Source organism: Sceloporus undulatus, chromosome 1, assembly GCF_019175285.1.
Source record: "Sceloporus undulatus isolate JIND9_A2432 ecotype Alabama chromosome 1, SceUnd_v1.1, whole genome shotgun sequence".
In the NCBI taxonomy this organism is placed as follows: Eukaryota; Metazoa; Chordata; class Lepidosauria; order Squamata; family Phrynosomatidae; genus Sceloporus; species Sceloporus undulatus.
This window is the reverse complement of record NC_056522.1, coordinates 282,434,212-282,461,400: the sequence shown is the minus strand read 5'-3', so window position 1 is coordinate 282,461,400 and position 27,189 is coordinate 282,434,212. Positions and strand designations below refer to the sequence as shown.

At 40.2% G+C, this 27,189-nt stretch overlaps 1 protein-coding gene across 1 annotated transcript in view; it reads left to right on the top strand.

Moving 5' to 3' along the window:
* Window positions 1–27,189, top strand: part of SPON1 (spondin 1) — a 433,156-nt gene that overhangs the window by 401,580 nt on the left and 4,387 nt on the right. The window contains exons 9-14 of the mRNA XM_042474844.1: window positions 11,631–11,771; window positions 15,130–15,208; window positions 18,909–19,091; window positions 19,203–19,373; window positions 19,485–19,652; window positions 26,578–26,742. Of these exons, the coding sequence (XP_042330778.1) occupies window positions 11,631–11,771; window positions 15,130–15,208; window positions 18,909–19,091; window positions 19,203–19,373; window positions 19,485–19,652; window positions 26,578–26,742 (907 nt within the window). The remainder of the gene's footprint in view (window positions 1–11,630; window positions 11,772–15,129; window positions 15,209–18,908; window positions 19,092–19,202; window positions 19,374–19,484; window positions 19,653–26,577; window positions 26,743–27,189) is intronic.

Below are 27,189 nucleotides of genomic sequence, written 5' to 3'. Positions count from 1 at the left end.
AGCTCATCCAGATGTATCTCCATGTCCTTCTCCACCATCTTTGCATGAACAATCTACCTCCATCATTCAGATGTTCCCCACAAACAAGTAGTGGCCAGGGAATGGTGGCTGGGCAAAGTCCAGATCTGTTCTTGCTGATGGGTGCACGAAGATGACATCATTCTCCCAAACCCTCAGGAGGTCCAGAAGGATGGTTTTTTTTCTTTGTATATTTTGGCTGCAGGAAAACAGATGACCCCTGTCGGACTGCTGCCCCCTGCCCTACCTGGGCCACTAAAAGTCATGTGTAGGAGCAGAGAGGTGGGCTTCAGGCTAGTGGATTGTTACAGACAGAGGAAATTTCAAGAGGAAATTCACTTGTCAGGAGGTTCAGAAGAAGCAATACCCATTATGTTACAAGGCTCCTTTCCACATGCCCTCAGGTCTTATGTGATGAGACTCATGAGAAGTTCACTTCACTTTGCAAAGGTCATCATGACCTTTTCAGGATCATGCTTTTTGGCCTCTGTGTAACTGCTATTATAACAAAATATAGCAAAACATTTGTACCCCAAAATAATGCAGGGTTTGCAGGGTGTGCTAAGAGAGCAGAAAAGGTAAATACACAGGTGAAATGAGACAAGATTCTAGCCCAATACACACACACACACACACACACACACACACAATATATGGTTTTTTCCGAAAGTCTAGTTTTTTAAAAGCTATGTAAGGTTTTATTTAAAGATTATCTGTATTATATATTCCAGATTTCCTTCATAATTTTTTTTTCTTGGCTGTTAGAAGGAGTAATCCGGTGTCAGATTTTTGAGCTAGAACCACAGCACAGTGGATCACAGAATTAATCCCTGTATTTAGGGGAAAGGAAAAGAAAATGCAGCCCTTTCCAACAGAAACAATATGCAAACATTACATAAGACAAGTCATTTCCCCTGAGTAGCTCAGGTATAATAACCTCTAGTACACAAAGAATCAATGCATTGTAATTAGACATTGGGCTGCCTATGGGGGGTAGAGGAAGAAAGCTGGATCGCAACTAAAAACTGTTTTCTTTAAAATTAGTCCTTTCTTCTTTTTTTCTAGTTTTGAAACAAATATGCACCTAATGTCCTTAGCAGTATGGGGAAGAAGAGAAATACATGCTACATTTGCTTATTTGTAGCCTTTTGCTTACTAGGGATAACTGGACCCTATAAGGAAGGTCCCAATATCTACATGAGTACCAGTAGTACCAGTAGCTGAGACTTAAGATAATTTTTGTGGCACCTATAAAAGACCTAGGATGTATATCCAGATAATATATTCCCCCATATTTTGAAAAAGTGTGTGCCTTTCTCTACTATTATCATCATTATTATTATTTATATCCTGTCCTTCTCTCAAGACTGGGGCTTAGGGCAGTTTACAACATTAAAAAACAACATACTGTTAAAAACATAACATTAAACAATATGTTAAAATAGGATTAAATTACTACAATAATTAAAACAAATTCAATGGTAAAATATCAAATACTTTAAAAAGATAAAAATGCTTAAAATACATAAAACAATATAGTAACCCAGGCCATTCTTTAAAAGCATTCTGTTTTGAATACCTGTCTGAAGAGGAAGGTTTTCACCTGTCGGCGGAAGGCCATCAAAGACGGAGCCATTCTAGCCTCCCTGGGCAGGGAGTTCCAGAGTCTAGGAGTAGCCATGGAAAAGGTCCTCTCTCATGTTACCACCAACTGTGCTTGTGATGGTGGTGAGATGGAGAGAAGGGCCTCCCCTGCAGCTCTCAGAGCCTGGGCCAGCTCATATGGGGAGATATGAATTAATTCACCTAAAACATATCTTATGGACAAATGTGCAGATTGGAGAGTAATCCCCCTTAGAATTCTCAACACAACAAATTCTATAAGATTGTATATATAGATAGAGAGAGAGAGAGAGAGAGAGAGAGAGAGAGAGATACACATACATACAATGTGGTGGAATACTTATCTGAAAATGACTTAGTAGAATATACAGTGGGAACTTGCCTTATGCGGGGGGATCCATTCCAGACCCCCCTGTGTAAGGGAAATACTGTGAATGCTCAAGCCCCATTGGAAACAATGGGGCTCATGCATGTGGTGCAGCACACAAACCATGGGCACATGCACCATTGCCATTACCATATATTGCCATGTATGGCATGCCCACTTATGATGTGGGTGCACTTTATATTAAGAAGCTGGTCCAAGTATCTCAAAACTCGGCTCTTGATGGACATATGAAAATGGAGCCTCATATGCCCCTGGAAAAGATTGAACATGATGACTTCATTGCTCCTGGAAATATTATGTAGAAAATATACTGTTCCCTTGGGGACAAGTATTTTGCAAAAGGCACATGGAAGCATCCCATCCCTCCTGGGTTAGTTGTGGCCACCATTTTCAGTATGTATGACAGCACCCAAGCTTTCTAGTCAATTTAAGCAGCTATTAACCTGATATTAAGTAAGAAAAATAATAACAGTCCCCAGAACACCTTACACAATTTCTGCTTTTTAAAAAAATAAGAATTGTTTTACAGCAGCCCTCAGGCTAATTTTTAACAGTTTTGTACTTTTTGCTCCCAAAATTTCATCCAGAGTTTTAAAAATATCCACATGTGAAAATGATTCTGAATAGACTTACAACTATGCACATACAAAATGTACACTGAACAACTAATCCGTCCATCCCTAGCTTTGATATTTCTGTGTGGACATCAAAAATTATTTACCTAAGAATACTGAATCTTGTGGTTCAGGGCAATGATGTTTATTAACAGAGTGATAGATCATGCAGTTTTTAAAAAATATGCAGACTAGATTTAAACTATTTGCATTGACTCATCATAAAGACAAAACTTTGATGTTCATTTTTGTTTTAAAAACAAATCAAAAACCAAGTTTTTGATATGCTAGTGCACTATCTAATGTATTCACACAGCAGTAAGTGATTCTAATATTCTGTTGACAAAAGCAAGCCAATTTTGAAGGCAGTCTGATGAGCACACACTGAAAATAATTTGTTCCAATTTATGAACATTCATGCTGAGATAGCCAGTGCCATGTGCTGTTTCCTACCCAAGGCTTCTTTGGAGCAGCGAAGAAATGATTTCTATGCTTCACAACAGGAATATTGATAGCTTACTGTTCTGTCATTGTTTTGCTCTGCGTGGTCTTATCAAACTTCCTTCCTACTATCATTTGATACTGTTCAGTAAAATTATTGTTTTTCAAGGAAGCCTTCCCACCGGAGGTGGTTGTTTTAACCCTCACCCATTCTGGTGGTTCCCTCCCCCCCCCCCTTATTTCATTTTTTATTATCCAGCATGCTTTCTGAGGTCATTTTATACTACTGGTCTACAGCTCCAATTTAATATAGCCTTTATTATGTACTGTATTGTTAGCTTTCTCTTGTAGTCATTACTGAAGAGGCCAAACAGAGACTAGGACCAGTATTACATGCTGATATAACAGTTTGTCATTGTCCTTTCATAATAGATTCTTGGTAAAAATATAGAGAAGAAACTGAAATTGAAATTTTCAAAACTTACTTTAAAATGAATGAACACATGCACTTTTCCTGTCTTACCTTTCCATATCATATCATACATACAGTAATTACATTGACTTTGGAAGCTCTAGAAGAATGCTGCTTGCTTCCATTTTCTGCTGACACTGAAACAAAGATATCATGAGAAAAATCTCTGCCTGGCTATATAAAAAATATTTTGCTGGATTTGACATACTCAGTTTATTAAAAAAAACCACCCCTCTTTACTAGAAGAATGCACCTTGTCTCTAGAATTTGCACATTTCAGAGAAGCCAACTGCATACAACAACTTATAAATTTTAAATGTGAACAGTTTAAAATGTTGGAAGAAAATATTCACAAGCATGTGTCAGTCAATGGGGAGAATGTATACATTAGATAAAATGCATAAATAGGCACATTATGGAAATATACTGAAAATGCCTACAAGTTTCAATATGGAAAAAAAGCACAAAGTATCTTTGCCACATGCAAAAAGAATGGAAAGAAAATGCAAGAGGGATTAGAGAATTACTATGAAATCAAGATTAAGAGACTTTCATATCAAGTTTATAATAATAATAATAATAATAATATATTTATAGCCCGCCCAATCACAAGGAATCCGGGTGGGTTACAACAATAAAAATAAAGAGAATAAAATAAAATACAATAAAATTGGCCTTGTCCCATGAATTTCTTGAATTTTCAGAACAAACAAGACAGCCATATCTATGACAATTTTAAGGCGGGTGGAGTGAAATACTGTGATTTCCAGGAATGGCAAAAAGAGGTTTAGCACTATATCTAGGGGCAAGTAAGGCAGAGCCATTATAATCAGCACAATGGTGTCATAGTCATAGTCTGTAAGAGAGGAGGCATGCTTTAAAAAGGAACAGGACATTAGGGCAGCATAACAGAATTTTGCAAAGTTCTCTCTGGCTCATTACAATAGACACATTAGCTTTTTTATGATAAGCAATTTCTCTTCAATGGCTGAAGGAGCCATTCTCTTTAACTGGTTATTGATTGAAATTCTAGAGATATTTCAGAATGGCATCAACATGTGATTACTCAGTTCACATGGGCCAAGTCACTTAATGCTGCTGCCAATGAATGATGAAAATACATGTAGGAACAGGCCCACAGAATCCTACATAGGAAGTAGAAATCACTGAATGAGTTCCTAAAATAAGTCAAGCTACCAATGGCCCGGCCCACTGCCACCTAGAGAAAGCTGAGACTCAAGACTGATTTTATTGTTGATGTTTGTTCCTCAATATATAAATGACTGCACTTGCTTATTTTCCCATTTGCATGTTGAAATAGGTTTCAGCTATTATTTCTTGTCTTGTACTAATAATGTGGGTGTAAGTTTTTAACAGTGTTCTCTGCACTGCTGCGTTGATAATACCATAAAAACCAGCTGTCTTTAAAATGAAAAACAGTATCTTCCATTCCAGTCCAAGTTTCTAATGGATGAATCTGATCTGATCAAAAAGGCAATGCTTTCAAGGAGATATCATCTATAGTTTTCCTTGACAAAAAAAGCATCAATTTCTTTATGTGCTTCTCCTGCCACCTGCCTGTTTATTATAGTTACTCACCATGAGTGACTTTACTAGCTTGAAATGTCAAACTTCTAGTGCTTAAAAAATGAACAGATTTTGTAATGTAAATTCAGGAGAAAAGAAGAGAGATCTCTTGCCATCATTCTTTAATTTTTAAAACAACAACAAAATATTATTATACCTTTTAATGTTTGTTCTCATGAGATGGTGTGGACTAGAACTTTAAATAAGTAAAAGCTGTTTACATGCAGTGAGTAGAACTGTTTTTTTTTTTTTTAAATTATGTTTCTGCCTTTTCTGGAAAAACTAAAACAGTTCCCTATGTCTGATTATCACCATATTAGAACCCTTTAGTGAGGCATTATTTTTCTACAATTGCCCCTCCTAACTCACAGATCTGAAATCCGTGAACTTGAAAATCCATGGAGGAGCAACCTCCGCTATTTTTAATGGAACACATCTCTGTGCATGCATATACGGGTGCATGCACGAGCTTGAATATGTGTGAGCCTCTGTTTTTGCAGGAGGGTCTGGAACGGTTCCCCCATGAAAACAGAGGGCCAACTGTACTGTTAACCGAACATGGAAATAAACTAGAGATTTTGTATAACATATAGAAGCCTGCTGTGTCTTCATTATACCCAAGAGAACAGAATCAGGCATTTAAAGGATTAAGAAAAGCTGTTTTAAGCACCATGTGCAGGCTATCCATCACTAATATCCCAGCCACAATCAACAGGAAGTGATTACCATATATACTCGACTATAAGTCGATCTCATGTATACCTCCCAGAGGGCATTTTCCATCATTGCCCCCAGACTGTGGAACGGCCTGCCAGATGAGATCCGTCTACTTACATCCTTAGACAGCTTTAAAAATGCTGTTAAGACGGATCTCTTCTGGCAGGCCTTCCCAGAATAGAGAACCCGGCCTCAGAAAAACGTCTGGGAATAAGATACTGCCGCTCCCATTGATTGATTGCTGAGTGATGTTGTTGACCTTCTGGTCAGTTTTTAACTTGTATGGTTTTTGTTTGTTTGTTTTTAAATTTTGCATTGGATTTAATACTTTTTTAAGGGGGGGGGGAGGGCACCAGGGATTTTATATGTGCTGTATTTTTAACTTTGTTAGCAGCCCCGATCGTTCTCAGAGGGGCGGGATACAAATAAAATTTTTATTATTTATTTATTATTGTTAAGTTGAGGGTGTGTTTGTCGGCCAAAATTATGGATTTTGATATGACCTATGGATAAGTCGAGGGTAAAACTTTGGGGCATGTCACAGAGGATCTAAAGGATGAAGCAAGAAAAACAATGCCAAAGAAGGTACAAAATTCCAGCAGGCATAACTGTTTGTGCTCATATTAAAGGCAGGATAGATGAGAGAATAGAGGAAGGTCAATACTTCCAGGACAAATTACACTCTTGCCTTTCACCAGGGAATAGCCCTATTTTTAATAAGAGTTAAATAACAGTACTTACATTGACTCGTGGATAAGTCGACTCAAGTTAATGGGGTCAATTTTTGACTAAAATTTCTAGACTTATACATGAGTATATACAGTACATACTCAGGAACCATAAACAGGAAGCCAAAACCCTCTGGAAAGCCTCAGATGTATTTTACCTGTTCACAGTGATGGACTGGTGGTTCTGTTTTATTTTACTACACTTACAAAAACATTTCCTTATATCAGCCCTGATAGCATCTAAAGCACATGCTTTGGGTGCAAAGTTCCAATCCCTGGAATCTCCAGGCAGGGCTAGGAAACTAAATGGACCAAAGCTCTGATTTGGTAAAGTGGGCTCTTAATATCCGTTGGGGGTTTGTTTCCAGGACCCCCTGCAGATACCAAAGTCCCAGGAGTGCTATTAAATACATGGCACAGTAAAATGGTGTTCCTTAAATAAAATGACATAATCAAGGTTTGTATTTTGGAGTTTATATTTTTAAGAATGTTTTCAAGCCAATGACAGTTGAATCCATGGATAAAGACTCTGGATACAAAGGTCCAACTATATAAAGGTAGCTTGGTATGTTCTCCTAATACAGGAAACACTGGGCTGGAATAGGTACACAAAAACAGTATCTACTTTCTTTATAAAAGTTAATGGAACCACTGAGGAAGACCTGTGTAGAAATGTCCTCAAAGTAAAATCCTGGCTGGTGAACATGGCCAAAGGCCAACTGAACCAATATCAGGTCAGTGGAAACTGTGCTGGATCCAAATCCCTGGGCTACCTTCACCCTGGCCTGACCTTATGCCAGAATTCTAGCTGTGTCCCAGGGCTAGAAGTCCAGCATTACTTGGCTTCTCTTCTGTGTCCTGTTGCCAGCAGGTCTTAGACAGCAAAATAGTTCTGCCAGCAAACTAGTTGTGAGATAGCCAAAAGAAGCATATTACTGGGTCAGAAGGACATTTCTGCTGACAGAAGAGGCTTTTGCCCAATGCTAACAGCCCACAGATTGCACTTTATGGACTGCATTCAGTCAGGGCCATCCACACACATACATTAACCATACACATGTGTTATATTTATTTAGATAGAGCGTACATGTGTGCAGGGGCTAGCTACTATAACTGATGAGTATTGACACCAATGGCTGCAGGAAATAAACTAAATTTTTACTGAAGGAACTCCATTAGGGATAGAAAAGCCCTCAAAGCATACTATGCTATGCTAAACTAGAACAGGAACTCAGGGGTGAAGCAGATGGCCCACCAGGAGTGCCTGGAGGTTACTCCGGCTGTGATTGTACCAGGACCACAGCAACCACACAGCTCAGTTCCAAAGTGGGCCGCCACGGTGGTCCCACACTGGCCACCACCAATAGCTGGATTATTACAGCTCCTTTTTGATCCAGTCAAGAGAACCAGATTGCGACACTGGAGCAGCTTCCAGCTGCTTTGGTGGTGTGCATCATCTGAACACCCCCATTGTGTGTGTTTTGAGCCTTAGTAAGTCAGTTAGAGCAAGGAGGTGAAAATAAGAGGTGAAATTATCCCTAAGAATCTAGGTGTAAAAGAGGCTGGATAGGTAGATAAAACATGAGGAGATTTAAAGTCATTGAAAGATTCATTATCCCTATCACTGCTGCTCTCTCTAAGGTCTAATCTGCACTGCCAAAATAATGCAGTTTTACACTACTTTAACTGTCATGGCTCAGTGCTCTGAAATCCTGGGATATGGAGTTTGCTGTGGCACCAGAGCACTCTGACAGAGAAGGCCAAATGTCTAGCCAGACACAAAGAGATTATTTCAGACACTGCAACTTCCTGATGACTCTAGTGGAACTACACCCCCTGCCAGGTATGGAGTAGCTGTGGGGAAGGCTTAGCAGGACTCCAGTAGCTCCAGGGTTGTTGGTAAATAACTCAGCATTGCAGAGACCTCTGAACCATACAACTGTACACTACAACAAGGCATGCTGGATTCAGGCATTGGTCTGTTGCAGATGGGTGAAGATGGAGAGAGAAAGAAGAAGAAGAGAGAAAGATGCCCTTGTCTTTCTTTTGCTAGTTGCCCAGGACTTCAACAAGAGAAAGCATACTTAAGACAAAAATATCAAAGTTGTCAACCACAATATGTCTCGTGGCAATGAATTCCACAGCTTAACTGTAGGCTGCATGAGGTCTTACTTTCCATTGTCTGCAATCTCACCCCACTGAAGTTCAGCAAATGCCCTTGAGAGAAGAAGAAAAATTTCTTCCTTACTTCACACCATGCATCATTTTCTGCACGCTATCATGTCTCCTGTTACTCAGCTTTTTTCATAACAGCCCCTAAAATTGTAATCTTTCTTCACAAGGGAATTGTTCCAGTCACTCAGTTATTTGCGGCATCCTTTTCTGGCCATTGTTTGCCCTTTATATTTCAATGAAGTTGTTGTGCTTACTTGTAGTATATTAAAAACATAAGATATCCATAGTAAGTTTTCATTGCTTTTTTTCCCTCAGTAGCCACAACAGAAAGGGAAAAGTCTCAAGGGTGAGGAAGCTGTGCTTGTGATGGCATATGAAAGCCGTTGCCATTCCATTTGAACTTTGTCTTTTATGTATCAAAGTGGAAGATAGAACAAGCAAGTTTTTTTTTTTAAAAAAAATGCATAGCATGAGAACTTGATCTTCAGCTCAGTCAACCAGGAATCATTGTGTAAACTTGAAATGATTTATGAGTACTGGCAGGAGTTCATGGACACTAGCTAGGAGTCAACACAAAGTCTTTTGCAATATTCAATTTTTATATTAAATATTTACTTTCCTGAATATGGATGAGAGCAGTTAATGAGAAATGTGCAAGTGTAGAGAAAGTGGGGATTTGAATAATCCAACTTGTTTGTTTTCTGGCTACACTGACTTTTTGAGAAAGATACTAGGATCATGCACTCTTGAAACAATTGAGTGTGGCATCAGCTGTTAGGAAATAAGAAGAATTTTCTTATTCTGTTGATCTAAAAAGTATTTATGTTCAAAATTTACAATGTATTTTGATTCTGCATGCAAGTGTAAAGAAGACAACAATTGGGTTTATTGCAGGGATAAGTAACTACAGGGTCTTCCAAATGGATTGCAACTTCTGTAATCCCTCACCACTCTGGCAGCACCATATGCTGCCTAGGTTTGATAGATGTTACACACCAGTAGCATCTGGAGGGCCACAGTCCTAGCATATACAGTGGACCATCCATACCAGCAGGCTAGTGATCTGCATATTTGACCACCTGTGGGACACCATGCTCCATATTATTCAATGGCAGTGTATGGGCACTCTGAAGCATCTGTGTGCATGTTGCTGCCATCAAATAATATGGGCCTCAACCATCTGCATTTTTTGCCACCTGTGGGGCCCCCTGAAACTGAACTCTCACAAATGGGATGGGTCCACCATATTCATCTTTTGCAAATTGAATTATTGAATTATTTTATCATCTCCCCAATGCCACCGAGCAACCTTAGGAAAAGACCTGGATCAAAGTAGTTCTGTGGTGCTCTTTTGCTGAGAGTGAAGAAACCGCTGAGGGGGGCAGGGAAGGGGGGGCTGAAGCAGCCCCGCTACCACTGCCAAACAAACGAACCCCAGTCTTTCCCCACCCTAACTGGACACTCACTTCTCTTTCTCCCTCTCTTGCTCTCTGTCCTGTACATACTTAAGGCAACTGTTGCCACTGTGTAAACAATCCTCAGCTCCCCTTTCCAACCTCCCCTAATACTCACTTTTCTCTCTTTTCAGTAAGGGCCTCACTACATCCTCTTTGAGGCAGGATAGAACTCTGCCTGGCATGCAATGAAACGCTCACCACTCCCTTACTCACTCCACCAGTTTTCCTCTGAGTGCTTTTATAAACCAGGAAGAGCACAGAGGCAGTAAACATGTGCCAGCTCTTATTCTTTCAAAGATCCTGTCTACATTTCCAGCATTCTGAAACTGAAATGTATTCAATAACAAGGGACAAACAGGAGTCAAAATTACATCCTCCGAACCTGTACCAACCTTACCATGGATCTGAACAAGTGCTAAGTGTCATGGAAATTCTTCCCAATGGGAGGATGAGTGGTCTACATGTTGCTCTTGTGAAGTAGAGCAATCTTCAACATGTTTTCCAGTTAAGGATAGCTAGTGAAAAGTGGTTGGAAATATGTGTGGTTTTTTTGTTTGTTTTTTGAAATTTGGGGAACCCCAAATGAGAAGAATCCTGATAATTTTTCTTCAGTATACTTTTGATCAGAATTTAGCAGTATGTAGAGAGAGATCTTGTAGCACCTTTGAGACAAACTGAAAGAAAGAAGTGGGCAGCATGAGGTTTCATAGACTTAAAGGCCCAGACAGACATGCCAAAATAAAGCTGCTTTAGGTCACTTTGGAGGTATGCTGTTTAAATGCTACATGCATCCTTAGAGGCCGGAAGCCATGCCAAAGCCACGCTCCAGTCCTAAGGATTGGAGCGCAACTTTTGTGCATCTTCTGGCCTCTTAAGATGTGTGTGTCATTTAAACAGCATACCTCCAAAGTGACCCGAAGCAGCTTTATTTTAGTCTGTCTGTTTGGGTCCTTAAGTCTACTTCCCAAATCCATCTGAGGTAGTAGACTTAAGTCTATGAAAGCTCATGCTGCCCACTTCTTACTTACAGTTAGTCTCAACGGTACTACAAGATCTGTCTACATTCTGATTCTACAGTCCTGCACAGCTGTATCTCAGAATTTAGCAGGATTCATAAAATTTAAAGATGAAAAAAAATGAAACTGACTCAGTCATCCACTGAAATCATTTGGACTTAAATTAGATATGACAATATGGCTAAATCCGGATCCAATCCACTAGTTCTCAATTTATGGGTAGCAACAATAATGCAACTGTAAATATTTCAGTGTGCCTGTCAGTTATAGAGTTTATGCTGAATGCTTGTTGGTCAATGTAACATTTATACATTTCTTCTGTGTGTAACTCTTTCTTTCTTTCTTTTGTTCTTTCTTTCTTTCTCTTTCTTTCTTTTGTTTTTTTTCCCTTTAGTCCCCCAACAAACCTACAATACCTCAAGAGAAGATAAGACCTCTCACCAGCCTGGATCACCCACAGAGTCCCTTTTATGACCCTGAAGGAGGCTCCATTAAATCAGTAGCCAGAGTTGTCATTGAAAGGATTGCACGGAAGGTACCATTGAGACATTCCAGTAAATAGAATATTGAGCAAATGCCAATGCAATATTGAGCAAATCCAATCATAAAGCCAGTGTACGTGGTTCAGTTGACTATCACTGGAGTTTTTGAAAGGAATATATGTGTCACAGAGGAGTTATAAATTTAAATCTTCTGTATTTTCTGAGTCAGTGAAGTTGTAAGGGTTACAGCCTCCACACGTAGACTGGGAGTAGGCTGCAAGATGAGACCCAGAGCAAATCCCTCTGTGTTACCTTACCCAAAGTTTAAGGATACATTGACACCAACCTCTTGGTTTAGAGAGGACTCTTTTCTAGCTAATAAATATTTGGTCTAATGAACAATCAGAAGAGGTCCCTTGGCCTGCTGACATCTGGAGCATAAAATCTTGCCCACCAAATCCAATCATAAAGCCAGTGTATGTGGTTCAGTTGACTATCACTGGAGTACCAAAGGTTAGAACCATTAAGTACCCATGGGTGTATGATGGACACTTAGATCCCATGCAGACGATTTCAGGGGTTTTTTTTTTTTAGCCAGATGTGAGTAGGCCCTGGGCAATGTGCTTCCCATTCCTTGTTTCCTTGGCCACTCCACCTTCCCTCAGCCCATAATAGCGCCTCCTTTTCATTTGACAATAGTGACAATGACAGCCTCAGCAATCCACCACCACCACCTCTCAGATTAAGAAAAGTGAGAATGGTTTATATCACTAATCTCCACTGGTGGTTAACAAGCTGGCTCAATTGCAGCCTTAACATGCATTTTAAATTATTTTTCTAAGTGTGTGAGTAGTAGACAATTGAACTAATCAGATGTTGTCTTCAGTGTCACTTGGCCATTCTGGGTACCAGAATAGTTAAAGGTCTCCCCCACACTTCATTATTGCTCTCACTGACCATACCAAAGGCAATGTGTGATTGAGATCGAGAGGGCGGTTGCCCTTCAGCTCCAAGCTGTCTTGGATGAAACCAATTATCTAGACCCATTTCAAACCGGCTTTAGGACAGGCTTTGGGGTTGAGACTGCCATGGTTGCCTTGACCGACGATCTGCGTCTGAGCATTGACAGGGGGAGTGTGACCCTGTTGGTGCTCTTAGACCTCTCAGCAGCTTTTGATACTATAGATCATGGCATCCTCTTGGACCGCCTGAGGGGGTTAGGTATTGGGGGCACTGCTTTGCAGTGGTTCCGGTCCTTCCTCTCGGGCAGGTCTCAGAGGGTGCTGCTCGGGGACTGTAGCTCCAGTAAGAGGTACCTCACTTGTGGGGTTCCTCAGGGGGCTATTTTGTCCCCAATGTTATTTAACATCTATATGAAGCCGCTGGGTGAGCTAATACGGAGTCATGGTGCTGGGTGTTATCAGTACGCTGATGACACCCAAATCTGTTTCTCCGTATCTCGTTCATCGGCCTCGAATTCCGATGGCATCTCTTCTCTCAATGAATGTCTTCAGGCGGTAATGGGCTGGATGAGGAAAAACAGATTGAAACTGAATCCAGACAAGACGGAGGTGCTCATGGTAGCGGCCCCGAAACCAAGAATTGGGCTGCAACCTCCAGTCCTGGATGGGGTCACACTCTCCTCCAGTGACTGTGTTCGCAGTCTGGGAGTGCTCCTTGACTCGTCGCTTCTGATGACAAATCAGGTAAATGCGACGGTCAGGAGTGCCTGTTATCAGCTTTGGCTGATACGCCAGCTGTGCCCTTTTCTGGAAGTAAGGGATCTCGAGATGGTTGTGCACGCGCTGGTAACCTCACGCCTTGACTTCTGTGATGCACTCTACATGGGGCTACCCCTGTGCTTGACTCGGAAATTACAGCTGGTTCAAAACATGGCAGCCAGGCTTGTCTCAGGAACATCTAGGAGGGACCACATTACTCCGGTTTTGAGGTCCCTCCACTGGCTGCCTATCAGCTTCCGGGCCCAGTACAATGTGTTGGTTATCACCTTTAAAGCCCTAAATGGCTTGGGTCCAAGCTATCTCAGGGACCGCCTCCTCCTGTACAATCCTCCCCGCACTCTCTGGTCCTCTGGGAGGAACTTACTACAGCCTCTAAAATCTAGGCTTGTGGCGACCTCCCAGAGGGCGTTCTCTGCTGTCGCCCCCAAACTCTGGAATGACCTGCCGGATGAGATCCGTCAGATAACATCATTAGACAGCTTTTAAAAAGCGGTCAAGACGGATCTCTTCCGGCAGGCCTTTCCAGATTAACCATCCCGGCCCAGGTTCCCTGATTCCCTCATTCCTCCCGTGGCCCCATCTTAGTGATGGTTGAGGATCAACAGAGGGATATCAGAGTTTTTAGTTTTTAATTGTTGTTTTATGCTTTGATATTGTGTTTTTAATATGTTATACTGTTTAATACTGTCTTAAGGGGGGGAGGGATAAAGTGTTTTTAATTGTTATATTTTATATTTTACTGTTGTCAACCGCCCAGATTGGTTTGCTATATGGCGGTATACAATAAAAATAAATTTAAAAATATTATTATTGATTCAGATATCTGCCACTTGGAGAAATACTTTAATTTCACAGTTAATTACACTTGCATCTCTGACTGGCTTGTGTGGCATTTTCTTTGTCACAAAATATAGGAATGGTGTGGCCCACTAGATGTTATTTGACTGCGCCTCCCAGCAGTCCCAGCCAGCATAGCCAATGGATGAATGCTGGAGTTGTAGTTCAGCAATTTCTAGAAGGCCACATAGGTCCTACCCCTGCTTTATTACATCCCATGGATTGCCCCCTTGCCCATCACCATTATGATTTGCCCTCTCTCCAGGCCATGGGGTCCTCAAACTGTGCCTTGAAATCATAGCCATAGCAGTACCTCTGGTCTTATTTGACCTTACAGGAGATGCATAAATGCCCCTGGCCCATATTTGCCTACACATCTTTCTTGTAAAAGCCAGTAATATCATTGTGATGAATACTTATTCACTCTGCCAAAATGTCAGCAACACTTTGATTTCTCAGATTGCACTTGTGCATGTCATCTTGCTGTTTCAAGCTAAGATTTGTAAAGTTTGCTAAGGAGAACCACTTCCTCCCACAATTCAGTTGCAGTGGTGACTTATGGCATCCATGCCAGTGGACTGGTGAGCATGTCAATGGTCAATAAGAAGTTAAAAAGAAACAAAGAGTAGTCATGAGACCTTAGCTCACTAGGCTCTCTATAGGACCTAAGCTTTCAGACAGGCCTTGTGAGTACAGCAGGCCTTTACAAGCCTGAAAATCCAAGCATGCAGATCTTGTTTGTACATCTTCCGGCAACTGATTTTCCAATCCACTTCCCACAACAACCTTATTTCCTCTGCCCATGTAAACTTTGGCAACTGTTTCTTTGTAGGGGGAACAATGCAATATTGTTCCTGATAACGTTGATGACATTGTTGCAGATCTTGCTGCGGAAGCTCCAGAAGATGAAGGTACTTTTTAATGATGTTCTACTCGCATGCCTTTGTGTTTTGCTTCACCCTCCAACGCGGCTGCTCTGTATTTCATGCTGTCTGTGTTATTATTAGGACAGTACTAAAAAAAATAGAAGGGCAGGGAAAAAACCAATTTGCTTAGCCATTTGCAGTTGGAGCTGGCATCATTACTTAATAAACACCCACTGGGATGGTGTCAGCAGGCAGAATTTTTGGAATTGAAAGCCACACTATACTAATTTAGAAGAAGCCTAATCCCACTGACTTTATTATCCAGCACTGAGTTGGTCCTCATCAAGCTCTACTATTTTCCTCATCTAACAGCTTTTCTTTATTAATGATGGTGTTTTGTCTATAAGGACAGGCTGCCCTTGTAAGTTTATGTATAGAATTCAAATGAGAAGGAAGAGTGCATCCAAGACTTTTGCCCTAGTATATCTTAAATTGCCCTTTTAGAGGTGATAAAATTGATTTTTAAAAGCAACAAGGGGCATTTTGTTCTCCAGCTTTTACCATAAGGGCCAACTGAGAGTTCACTGCCTCAGTATCATCTGTGCCTTTTGTCAACTTTCCCAAGGATGAAAGCAATTTGTGCTGGTTCTTGTGCTATGCTAATGTTCTCCAACTGAATGTTGTTATGTGATCTCATTAAAACAGAACATTCAGTCTGAAGACCTACTTTTCAGTCTGTGCAGTAGGTTACAGTTAATTCACTGGAATAACTAGGTAATTTTCTCAGCTTAGGCTGCTACAACACTGCAGAATTTTGCAGAGAAGGCTATAGACCTTTCAAAATTACAAATCCCATGATTCCATAAGGTGGAGCTACAACACTTAAAGTGATGTCAAACTGCATTAATTCTTCAGTGTAGATGCAGCCTAGGTCTCTTGTTACCTGGTGGAAGAGATGTATTGACACACTAAGTGTGGCAAAATCTAAAAAGTAACAAAGACTGTGGTTTGCTTTAGAATTTTAGGCAGTATATAAATACTTTTGATATTATTCATACAGATTGTGTTACTTTTTAGATTTTGTGAATACCTAACTTTTTTCTTTCCCCTTCTTGTTACATTAGGTTGTTATTCCCCTTTGTTGTTGTTCACACTAACCGTGGCAAATTTATGACATTGCTCTTTCTTAGCACCATTCCTGATTGATTAATTGATTTATTGATTAAGTAGTATTTAGAAGCTGTTTATATCTAACCAGGGCTGTAGCTATGGATGAGACAAAATTTGGTCATTGCCCTCAAATAAGAATTCTGCCTCCTCCCTCCCCCATGAAATTTTCTTTTAGTCTCCAAATGTCTAGCATTGCAGAGTGTGTAGTAACATTGAGAATTGTTTGTACCTAGAACTCTTCTGTTTGCTGTGTTTGCATTTCTTTGGTAATTTTGCCTGTTCCTTTTCTTTGGATTCCTGAACTATATTTCTAAATTCAGAGGCAGCCATAGCTGGAATATCAGTATACAAAGGGAGATTAACTGAGCCAAATAATTTGTAGCATAAGCTTTCATAGATGAGAGGTGCATTTACACTGTAGAAATAATGCAATTTGACACCACTTTAACTACTATGGCTCAATCCTACAGAATCCTGGGATTTGTAATTTGTGAGGCACCAGCACTCTCTGGCAGAAAAGGCTAAAGATTCTGTAAAACTTAAAATCCCAAACCCTGCAGCTACAGCACTTAAAGCATTGTCAAATTGCATTATTTCTACAGTGTAGATGCACCTTTGGTCTATTTCTACAGAGATAGCTTATGCTACAACTTCTTTGATTTAGGAGCTGTACAGATTAGGAGAAAGTGGCAACAATCCACTCCAAAAAGAAGCCATGAAACACGGCTCCTTTGTGCACTACTACAGAGGTGCCATAAGTGCCCTGGAGCAGCACTGTGCCGTCCCTCATATGCCGTGTCGTTTGGGTGCTGCGCATGGCAGATGTCATCATTGCACACCCTGTGTAAACAATGCCATGCCAAAATGGCACCCATGGTGTGTGGTAGGGCTCGGGAGCGTACAGGCACTCCACTCTCTTGAGCCCTACTTTTGGCCCCAGGCTGGCACAAAGCGCCGGTCTGTACTGGGCCTTAGTCTCAAAGATGCTTCAAGATCCCTTTGCATACTATATGTCTACATGTTCAACTGAATTTTTCAGTTACTGTAAAGCTAAAATTCGGGGACTTAAGGAAAATGTAACTCCATCACCCACCAAGTCAAAAGTGGGAGACAGGGCTCGGTCTGCACTTATGGAACCATTGTCTGCACGAGGGACCATTGCTTGCACTTTCAAGTCTCCGAGAAGACACAAGTGCTTGCTCAGTTGTTACCAGTGGGACATATAATCACAAATGAAAGATGTTGTTTCCCTGTTGAAAATTTTGGGATTAGTTGCATGTTTTCCTTTGCATTGTTTTGGCTCTTTGTAGCAAGTAGCAATAGCAAGTACATTTCTATATCGCTTATCAGTGCACTTAAGCACTCCTTAAGTGGTTTTACAAAGTGTGAGCTATTTGCCCCCAACAATCTGGGTACTCATTTTAGCGACCTCAGAGGGATGCAAGCCTGAGTCGAGCTTGAGCCCTTTTGTTGGTATTGAACTCGCAACCTTATGGTTTGTGAGTGAGTGGCTGCAGTACACGCATTTAACCACTGTGCCACCAGGGCTCTTACAAGATTTACATTATCTTTCATGTAAATATTGCTTAATTTCTACAACATGAAGAGCATGGATAGAAATCTATGGCCCTTGGCCCATGGATAGAAATCTAAGAATTTTCTTTTTGATAAAAAAATACTATATTCTAACAAACTCAGATTAGTAAAAGTATTTCTCTTTTTAAGTACTGTAGGTTGGGCAGTCATAAATCTCTCTTAAGGACTTGTCATATTTATGACTAATACTTGTAAAAATAGGGATGTCTTCAGCATATGCCTAACCATAGGAATGATTAAGGCATATCTAAAATCATGTCTAATCCTTTATGTCTGCTGCTGACTTGTCTTGAATGTTCATAGGGCAAGGCAACAATACAGAAAATGACTGCCAAAATCAGAGCAAAGTGGAAGTTTTTTCATTAATTTCCATGGCAAGAAGACTGAACACTGACATATTTCAGTGACAGAAATCCATTACTACAGAGTGTCCACTTAAAATACCTCAGCATACAGCTTTCTATGTGTCAACAAAGCTGTGATATGACACTGACACACAATAGAATATTCCTGATCCAGCTTTCAAAAATCACTTGTAAAACATGCTCACACGTTTCACCAGTCAACTGGAAAACTGATAGGAAACATTTCTATCATTCTACATGGAGGGACTTAATGTAGGCACAAGTTCTGCCTAGTGAAAGTGCCAGATTCAGTGTGAAACATTTCCAAACTATACCAAGTTTTGATTTTTAAACATGTTTTAATTTTGTAGTAATTTAATTCTAATTCTGTTTTAATGTACTATTTTTATTTGTTTTAATTGTACTGTTTTGTAATATTGTAAGCTGCCCCAAGTCCCAGTTTTGGGAGAAGGGTGGGATGTAAATGTATATAATGTATATAATGTATATAATGATAATAATAATTTTTTTAAGTGGCCATTGTAACATCCAGAATTGCAGTGAATTCCAGAGATTAATGTTGTGCCAGACAAGGAAGCATTTTCTTTTGTTTGATTGTATTATTATTTTTTTAGATGACACTCCAGAAACCTGCATCTACTCAAATTGGTCTCCCTGGTCAGCTTGTAGTTCATCTACATGTGAAAAGGGCAAGCGGATGAGGCAAAGAATGCTCAAAGCTCAGCTTGACCTCAGTGTGCCTTGTCCAGAGACTCAAGACTTCCAGCCATGTATGGGCCCAGGCTGTAGCGATGAAGGTAGGGACAAGGACAAAGAGAATAGCAACTGAGATCTGTATGATCTCCTTTTCAAAAATTCAAACTTAGGTGAGATTTATGGACACGTGGAAATTGTCTTTGATGTTTCAGATGGCTCTACATGCATGATGTCTGAGTGGATAACATGGTCCCCATGTAGTGTGTCCTGTGGCATGGGAATGCGATCAAGAGAGAGATATGTCAAGCAATTCCCCGATGATGGCTCCATGTGCAAAGTGCCTACTGAAGAAACTGAGAAATGCATTGTAAATGAGGAGTGTGGTAAGTATTTCATGTAGCCTTGCAACATTTAATCAGCATAAAAGTATGATGTGAACCCTCTTATTAAATGAGTGACAGTAAAATGATCCTCTGCCTATATATTGTGAATAGCGCCTAGCAGCTGCTTGGTGACAGAATGGGGAGAGTGGGATGAATGCAGTGCCAGCTGCGGAATGGGGATGAAGAAACGGCACCGAATGATAAAGATGACCCCAGCAGATGGATCCATGTGCAAGGCAGAAACCACAGAAGCTGAGAAATGCATGATGCCTGAATGCCGTAAGTATCCGCAATCCTTCCAGTGATCGTATGTGGAAGTGACACTGTACCTGCTCACTAGATTACACAAGTAAAGTATATACTCATGGGAAAGAGACAATGGGACATGCAAATAACTTGTGAAAATAATTATTATCCATTGTTGGCTGGCTCTCTGATAACTTTCAACTGCCAAAGGCTTCCTTGATGAGGAATTTTAGATAAGTTACTGTAGCCTAGCCCATTGAAAGCTTCTACAGGCTGAGTCTCCCTTATCTGAAATTCTTGAGACTAGAAGTGTTTTCGATTTTGGATTCTTTCAGATTTTGTAATATTTGCAGATACATAATATCGTGACGATAGCATCCAAGCATAAACATGAAATTATTTATGCTTTTTAACACCTTATACACATAGCATACATCATATAATTTTGTTCATGAAGCAAATCTGTGTACACTGAACCATGAGAAAGCACAGGTGCCACTATCTCAGCCACCCATGAAAAAAGTTTTGGATTTTGGAGTATTTCAGGTTTTGGAAATCTGGATAAAGAAGACTCAACCTGTAGCATAAACACATAATATTATTCTGTCTAAGAGTCCACATCTCAAAGAAACTGATATTAGTATAACTGTGGATAGAGATTAATTCATACCATTTTTCTTCTCAAAGGAAGCAATTGAGTAATGTTTACAATTTTCTTCTTATTGGAAGAAAGACTTGAAAAATTGAAGTGTATTTTCAATTTAAGACTTATTCTGCACAAAATTTGCACATGGCTGTTTTGCTCAGAAAACATGATTTTCTGGATAGAAAACACAACAAAAAATGTTGTTTTCTATTCAGTTTAGTTGAGTATATATGGTACTCATGTAATACTTATTCATCTGATAGGTACACGTAAAGGTAAAGGTAAAGTTAGTCCCTTGACATGAATGTCTAGTTATAACTGACTGCAGGAGGTGGTGCTCATCTCTGTTACTAAGCCAAAGAGCCAACGTTGTTGATGACTGTGGCCAGCATGACTGCCCCAATGCTGTTACCTTCCCATTGAGAAGTAGTACCTATCTATCTATCCACATTTGCATGCTTTCAAAGTGCTAGGTTGACAGAAGCTGGGACTAGTGACAGGAACTCACCCCATCATGCAGCACTCGGGCCTTGAACTGCCAACTTTCCGACCATCAGAATTGGCATCTTAACCACTAAGCCACCTGGCAACTGTATGAAAAAAAGTGCACAGGACTGTTACAGTCTTTTAAAGCTCTGGCTCGTCTCCACATATTCAAGTATTCCTGAATTCTTCACTGTGGATCACAGCAACCAAAATCTAATTTTGCGTATAAGAGCCATTTCATATGACATGAACTCCATGCAATATGTGCCAGTATTGAGTACAGTGTTAAATATGTACAGACATATAGCAAAAATGTAGTGTGCAAAATAGCCCTAAGGCAAAGGATAATTATCATCTGTCAAATCTCTCATGTTATTAATTTTTTCCTGCACTGTATCTGTTTGCTCCAGTGAACCTTAGCATGTTAGAAAAACAGCCAGACATCAGTTTAATTTGAAGTCTGCAAGGGTAGACCATAATTTGTGAAAACAATAAATAGCACCAATGGGTGGCTGGAGGATGAACAATCTTTGGGCCATAAAAACTAGCAGTGAGTATGTACAGCTGTATGCCACCTAATCACACTGCTCTCCAATGTCTTGCTTTTACACATCATGAAACAGCCACAGGAGACAGTTGTGGTTAATGAATGACTTGATGGTGTGTGAAGATCCCCATTGTCCCTTGCTTCCATCCCTGCCTAGACAATGTCAACTTCACTTCTGACTTAGTTCTTCCCAAGTCACTCACAGAATCACAGAGTTGGGAGAGAGCACAAGTGCCATCCAGTCCAGCCCCCTGTCATACAGCAGTGCACAATGAAAGCACCCCAGATGAATGGCCATACAGCCTCTGTTTAAAAATCTCCAAGGGAGGAGACTCCATCTCCGAGGCAGTATGTTCCACTGTCAAACAGCTCTCACCATCAGGAAGTTCTTCCTAATGTTGTTTACATAGAATCTCTTTTCCTGCAGCTTGAATCCATTGCTCCATGTCTTAATCTCTGTAGCAGTAGAAAATAAGCTTGTGTCATCCTCAATATAAAATCCCTTTAAATATTTAAATGTAGCTATCATATCACCCCTTCACCTTTTCTTGTCCATGCAAAACATAACCACCTCCCTTAACTGCTTCTCATAGGGCATAATTTCCAGATCTTTCACCATTTTGGTTGTCCTCCTCTGGACGCAATTCAACTTGTCAACATCCTTCTTGAATTGTGGAGACCAGAAGTGGGTAAGATCTGACCAAAGCAGAATAGAGTGGTATTATTACTTCCCTCAGTCTAGACACTATATTTCTATTGATGTAGCCTAGAACTGTATTGGCTTTCTTTGCTGCCACATCACATTACTGACTCGTGTTCAGCCTGTGATTCACTAAGACTCCTAGATGTTTTTCGGATGTACTGCCATCAAGCCAGGTGTCACTCATACTATATCTGTGTATTTCATTTTTACTCCCTAAATATAGTACCCTACTTTTCAATTAGAAATCCACCTAACAGTCACATTGACTACCCCATGTTTTACTAGCTTTTTTGCAAGGATATTATGGAGGGCCTTGTCAAAGGCCATTCTAAAATCAAAATATGCTACATCCACAGTATTTCCTTCATCTACCAAGCTTGTGACTCTGTCTGTCTGTCTGTCTATCTGATTAGTCTGCCATGACTTGGTTTTGTGAAACCCATGCTGACTTTTAGTAGTCATAGAATTCCTTTCTAAGTGCTTACAGACTTTCTGTTTAATTATATGCTCTATAATCTTCTCTGGTACTGATGTCAGGCTGGCTGTGTAGTAAATGTTTGGGTCCTCTTTTTTCCCTTTGAAGATAGGGACAACATTTGCCCTCCTTCAGTTTGCTAGGACCTCTCCTGTTCTCTCAGCATTCTCAAAGATTATTGACAGTGGTTCTGAGATTACTTCTGTCAATTCTCTTAATACCCTTGGAAGTAGTTCATCTCACCCTGAAGACTTGAATTCGTTTATAGTAGCCAGGTATTCCTGTACTACCTCTTTACCTATTCTGTGCTGGATTTCCCCTATTGCATCATTTGCTCCATTTCCCCCAGGTTGAGCACTGTTCTCCTCTACAGAGAAGACCGAGGAAAAGGAGTACTTCTGCCTTTTCTCTGTTCCCTGACAGCATTTTGCCATGTTCTCCTCACAGCAATCCTACAGTTTCCTTGATATTTCTTTTGGTACAGACATGACAAAACAAACAAAAACACCCTTTTTATTGTTTTTAACCTCTAGCAAGCCTGAGCTCATTCTGTGCTTTAGCTTTTCTGACTTTCTCCCTACATGAGTTGGCTATTTGTCTCTCTTTCTGCTTTGGTAATTTCTCCCCTTTTCCATCTCTTGCCCCTTTTGAGTCTTAGCTCAACTGACAGTTCTTTAGACATCCATTCTGATTTTTTGAGACACCTCCCATTTTTTCCTCCTCATTGAAACTATTTAAAATTGTGTATTCAATATCTCACTTTTAAGAAACTCCCATCTCTCATTAAGCTACTTCTCTATTAATATTTTTGACCGTGTAATCACTGCCAGTATTTCCTTAAGTTTAGTGATCCCTACGTTTACTCATCCACATTCACCCTCCTCATTCACTCCTAGATACTTTCACAGTATCTTCCAGTAGGTTTATCTTTTCACAAACCCTACTTAGGGCCTAAACAGATGACAACTAAAGGGACAGTGTCATGCGGCCCCTTTGAGCTCCAGATGGGGGTCAGGGCTTCCAGGCCAAAAAAGAAGTGGCAAAATGCTACTTCTTTTTGGCCTAGAAAAGGGTGTTTTTGCCACTGTGGCAACACTTTTCAGTGCAACTTTTGGTGTGTGGCATGTAGTTGCCACAACACCAGAGTGCTGCAGTGCTGCCTGCCATCTTGGCAGGTAGGCGACGTGACAGCGCCTTGGGGACAGAGTCGGGGTATGAGGTGTGCCACACCCCCATGCCACCCTGACACCGGCCCTTTGGGCCAGTCTGTACAGCCCCTTAGTTTCTAGCTGGCAACCAAAATTTTCCTAGGAGAGTTACAGCTGTCAATTCCTAGCACCACAGTGAGCTGACTTGGGAAGTTTTGTTCTGATCCACTACCAAGTCAGCTTCCTCTGAAGGCAGAGCATGCTATACCTTGCCTTACTGCAATCCATGGCAAGGGTTTCTTAATGTGTCCATTTCCTCTACAACATTCAAGCTATTTCATTGCTCTCTTGCTAGGCATGCTCTGATAACAATGAAGATCCCTTGCTCTTATTTTTGAAGTCTTGCTGTCGCCTTCAGTTTCTCTCTGTCTTCACTTTGCTTTAATGCTAGCTGTGAATGAGCAAGTTCCTACCATCACACATACATGCAATGAGTAGGTAGCTTGATCTTCCTCTCTTGTACATATACACCTTAGCAAATTCCTCTTGTAAAGCACAACATGGGAGAGGAAGAATCCATCAGCAGGCATCTGGGGTGAAACAATGATGCAAGAGATCTATGATCAGATTTCTCAACATCTTTTTCTTTATTTAGAAGTAGCCAAAAAGCCCAGAGTCATATGAAATGACCATATAACCCCCACAAATAATCTCATTCCCCTATGCTCTATTAGCCGTAGTAGGGATGTTGTTCTCAACAGTCTAAATAAATGTAGCATTTTTATACCTTACTTAAGGTATACACTTTTTTACAACAAGATGTGTTGTGAGAAGATCTCACCTCAGATATCTGAAGATATGTGAAGCTTACAGGGAATAAAAGGACAAATTTATGCACAAAACAATGGTCATATTTTGAAATGGCAGGGTCTAAACAATATTATTGAAAACATTTACAGACGCGTACAGTGAAAAAAGTATAAAGAAGTTTGCCAATGAGGGATACTGCATCATTTGCAATTGCCTTCCCCTATTTCATTTAGGTACATTTCACAAATAAATGCAAAAACTAAGAACAGTGTCATGCATGGATTTTAGTGCAGGAAGAAAACACAAAGTCTGGCAGGTTAGAACAAAAGGACAGGAGAAAGTACAGATGGAATTCTATGAAAACAAAATCGATACTGGATTATTTTCTCATCACTAATGTGACATTTCCAAAAGTATTTAAAGTCAATCACATAAAGCATGTATTACAACTGTTTAGCTGACACTAAAGCAGGGTCAGCCTTATCCCAAAATGGCTATAGGTTAACATAGAAGGGAGATTACCACACTACACTTTTATAATGCTGCTATTCCACTTTTACTGCTTTGGTTGCCTCTTGTTACATTCTGGGGTTTCTAATTCAGTGAAGACTAAGAGCTCTCTGGCTGAGAATTCTAAATGCCCCCTCCCTAAACTACAAATCTGAGAATTTAACAGGAGGCAGCCAGAGCAGTTATAGTGCTGCTATTCTTGTACTGTGGTAATCTAGAAGGTTAAGTGAGTAATAAACATTTCTGACTACCACCACATGAGCACCTCTTGTTGTTGAGTCCAGGGAAACCTCAAGGTTGTACAGTTGGTCCTTCAAGTGGGATAAAATTTCCTCTAAGATGAATTGTACACATTTAGAAAAATTGAGTTCTCTACTTACAATACCTGTGGGTTAGGTTTGAGTTTGCTTGTCCTCATTCATCCTCAAATCCCTTACAAACAACATCTCAGAACCTCCAAGATCTCTTGATTGGTAGAGGGAAACAAAGATAGAACTGATTATCATCTGTATATTGATGACAGGGACGGAAAGAATATTTGAAAATATTAGAAAAAAAACATATTTTTAGATTGTTGAGAAGCTCTAGTGAGAAGACTCCTGGACTGATACGAATCTTCAGAGTTTGGATCTTATTCTGCATAAAATCCACATGTTTTTGTATTGTACAGGAAACAGTATTTTTGCATTGAAAATAATACAGTTGTCCCTCCATATTCACTAGGGTTAGGGGAACAAGACCCCCACGACTATGGAAAAACTGCAAATAACAAAAACAATGTTTTTACCTGAGAGGACACCTCTCTAGGAATCTCTAGGTCCTCCAATGCAACTCTGTGGTCAATGTCCAACATACACTGACCATAGAATGGCACTGGAGTAGCTACAAATGGTCTTTCAGTGCAACTTTTAGTTAAAGTTGACCACAGAGTTGCACTGGAGGACCTAGACAGTCCTAGAAAGAACATATTAATGAAATCCGTGAATAATCAAATCCACAAATATCAAAGCCGCAAATATGGAGGGATGACTGTATTTTGATTCAGAAATATTAATTACCCTGCAGAAAATGCTGTAACTGGGGATTTATTTTAGATAAAAGTTACACATGGGTGATTTGAATAGATTGCAGCATTTTATGTACAGGAATTAATATTTCTGGGTTGAAATACTGTCTATGCAGAAAATGCTATTTCCTGCACAAGACAACTTAAGGCTCCTATGGTCAATGATATCCAAAGCCAGTGGGAAAACAAATAGGACTGCAACTTCTCCCATCCCTTGTGTGGCATAAATTATCCACCACAGCAACTTAGGCTTTCCAATGCTGCTTGAGTAAAGAAATGGGATCATCTTCAGAAGGTGTTTCAGCACCTTCATAGTTACACAGCTCATGAAGTATCCCTAATTTGTCTGAAGATATATCTGTCACTAACATGTAGAATACTTCATCTGTGGGACTAGTAGAGGTTTCATTCTAATCACAATATACATATTTGCTCCAAAAAGCATTCTCCTCCATAGTGCTACCCACTTTTTTTTATCAAGATGATCCCATTCCCCCTTACTTGTTGGCTGGATAACAGTTTAATAACAAAGAGTTGAAAAAACCTCAACTTTTTCATCCTTGTTAGACACCATTCCTTGTATGCTGTCTCCATGGTCTGAGTGGAGCGACTGCAGTGTAACATGTGGAAAGGGAATGAGGACTCGGCAGAGGATGCTGAAATCTGCAGCAGAGCTTGGAGACTGCAATGAGGAGCTGGAACAGGTGGAGAAATGCATGTTACCAGAGTGCCGTAAGTACAGAAAACTGGAATCTGAAGTAATTATATCCTAAGCTTTTCAACTTATTTAGAATACTGTTTGTTCCTAACTAGATAGCATTCTTATATCAAAAGATGTGAAGCATGACTAAATTATTGTCAAAATACACATCAAGTTGCTATGCCAAGGAATTCCTGACACATTCCCAGAGACTGACAATGAAGAAGCAGTGATCTCTCTCAGATACTTTGAGAAAGTCTTATAAAGGTCTCTGCTACCATTGAAAAGCCTTTAAAATGGCAACACATCAATAGTCTTAGGTTTGTTTGCTTTTCATTTTAGGCATTTTAACCTGTCCTTCAGCAGAGCTCTGAGGACAGCATGCGTAAGTCCCAAATAAAATAACAAAGGTGCAAAACTGACCGTCAATAAGTGCTGGATTGGGGGCGGCATCTGAATGCAGCATTTAGATGCCACAT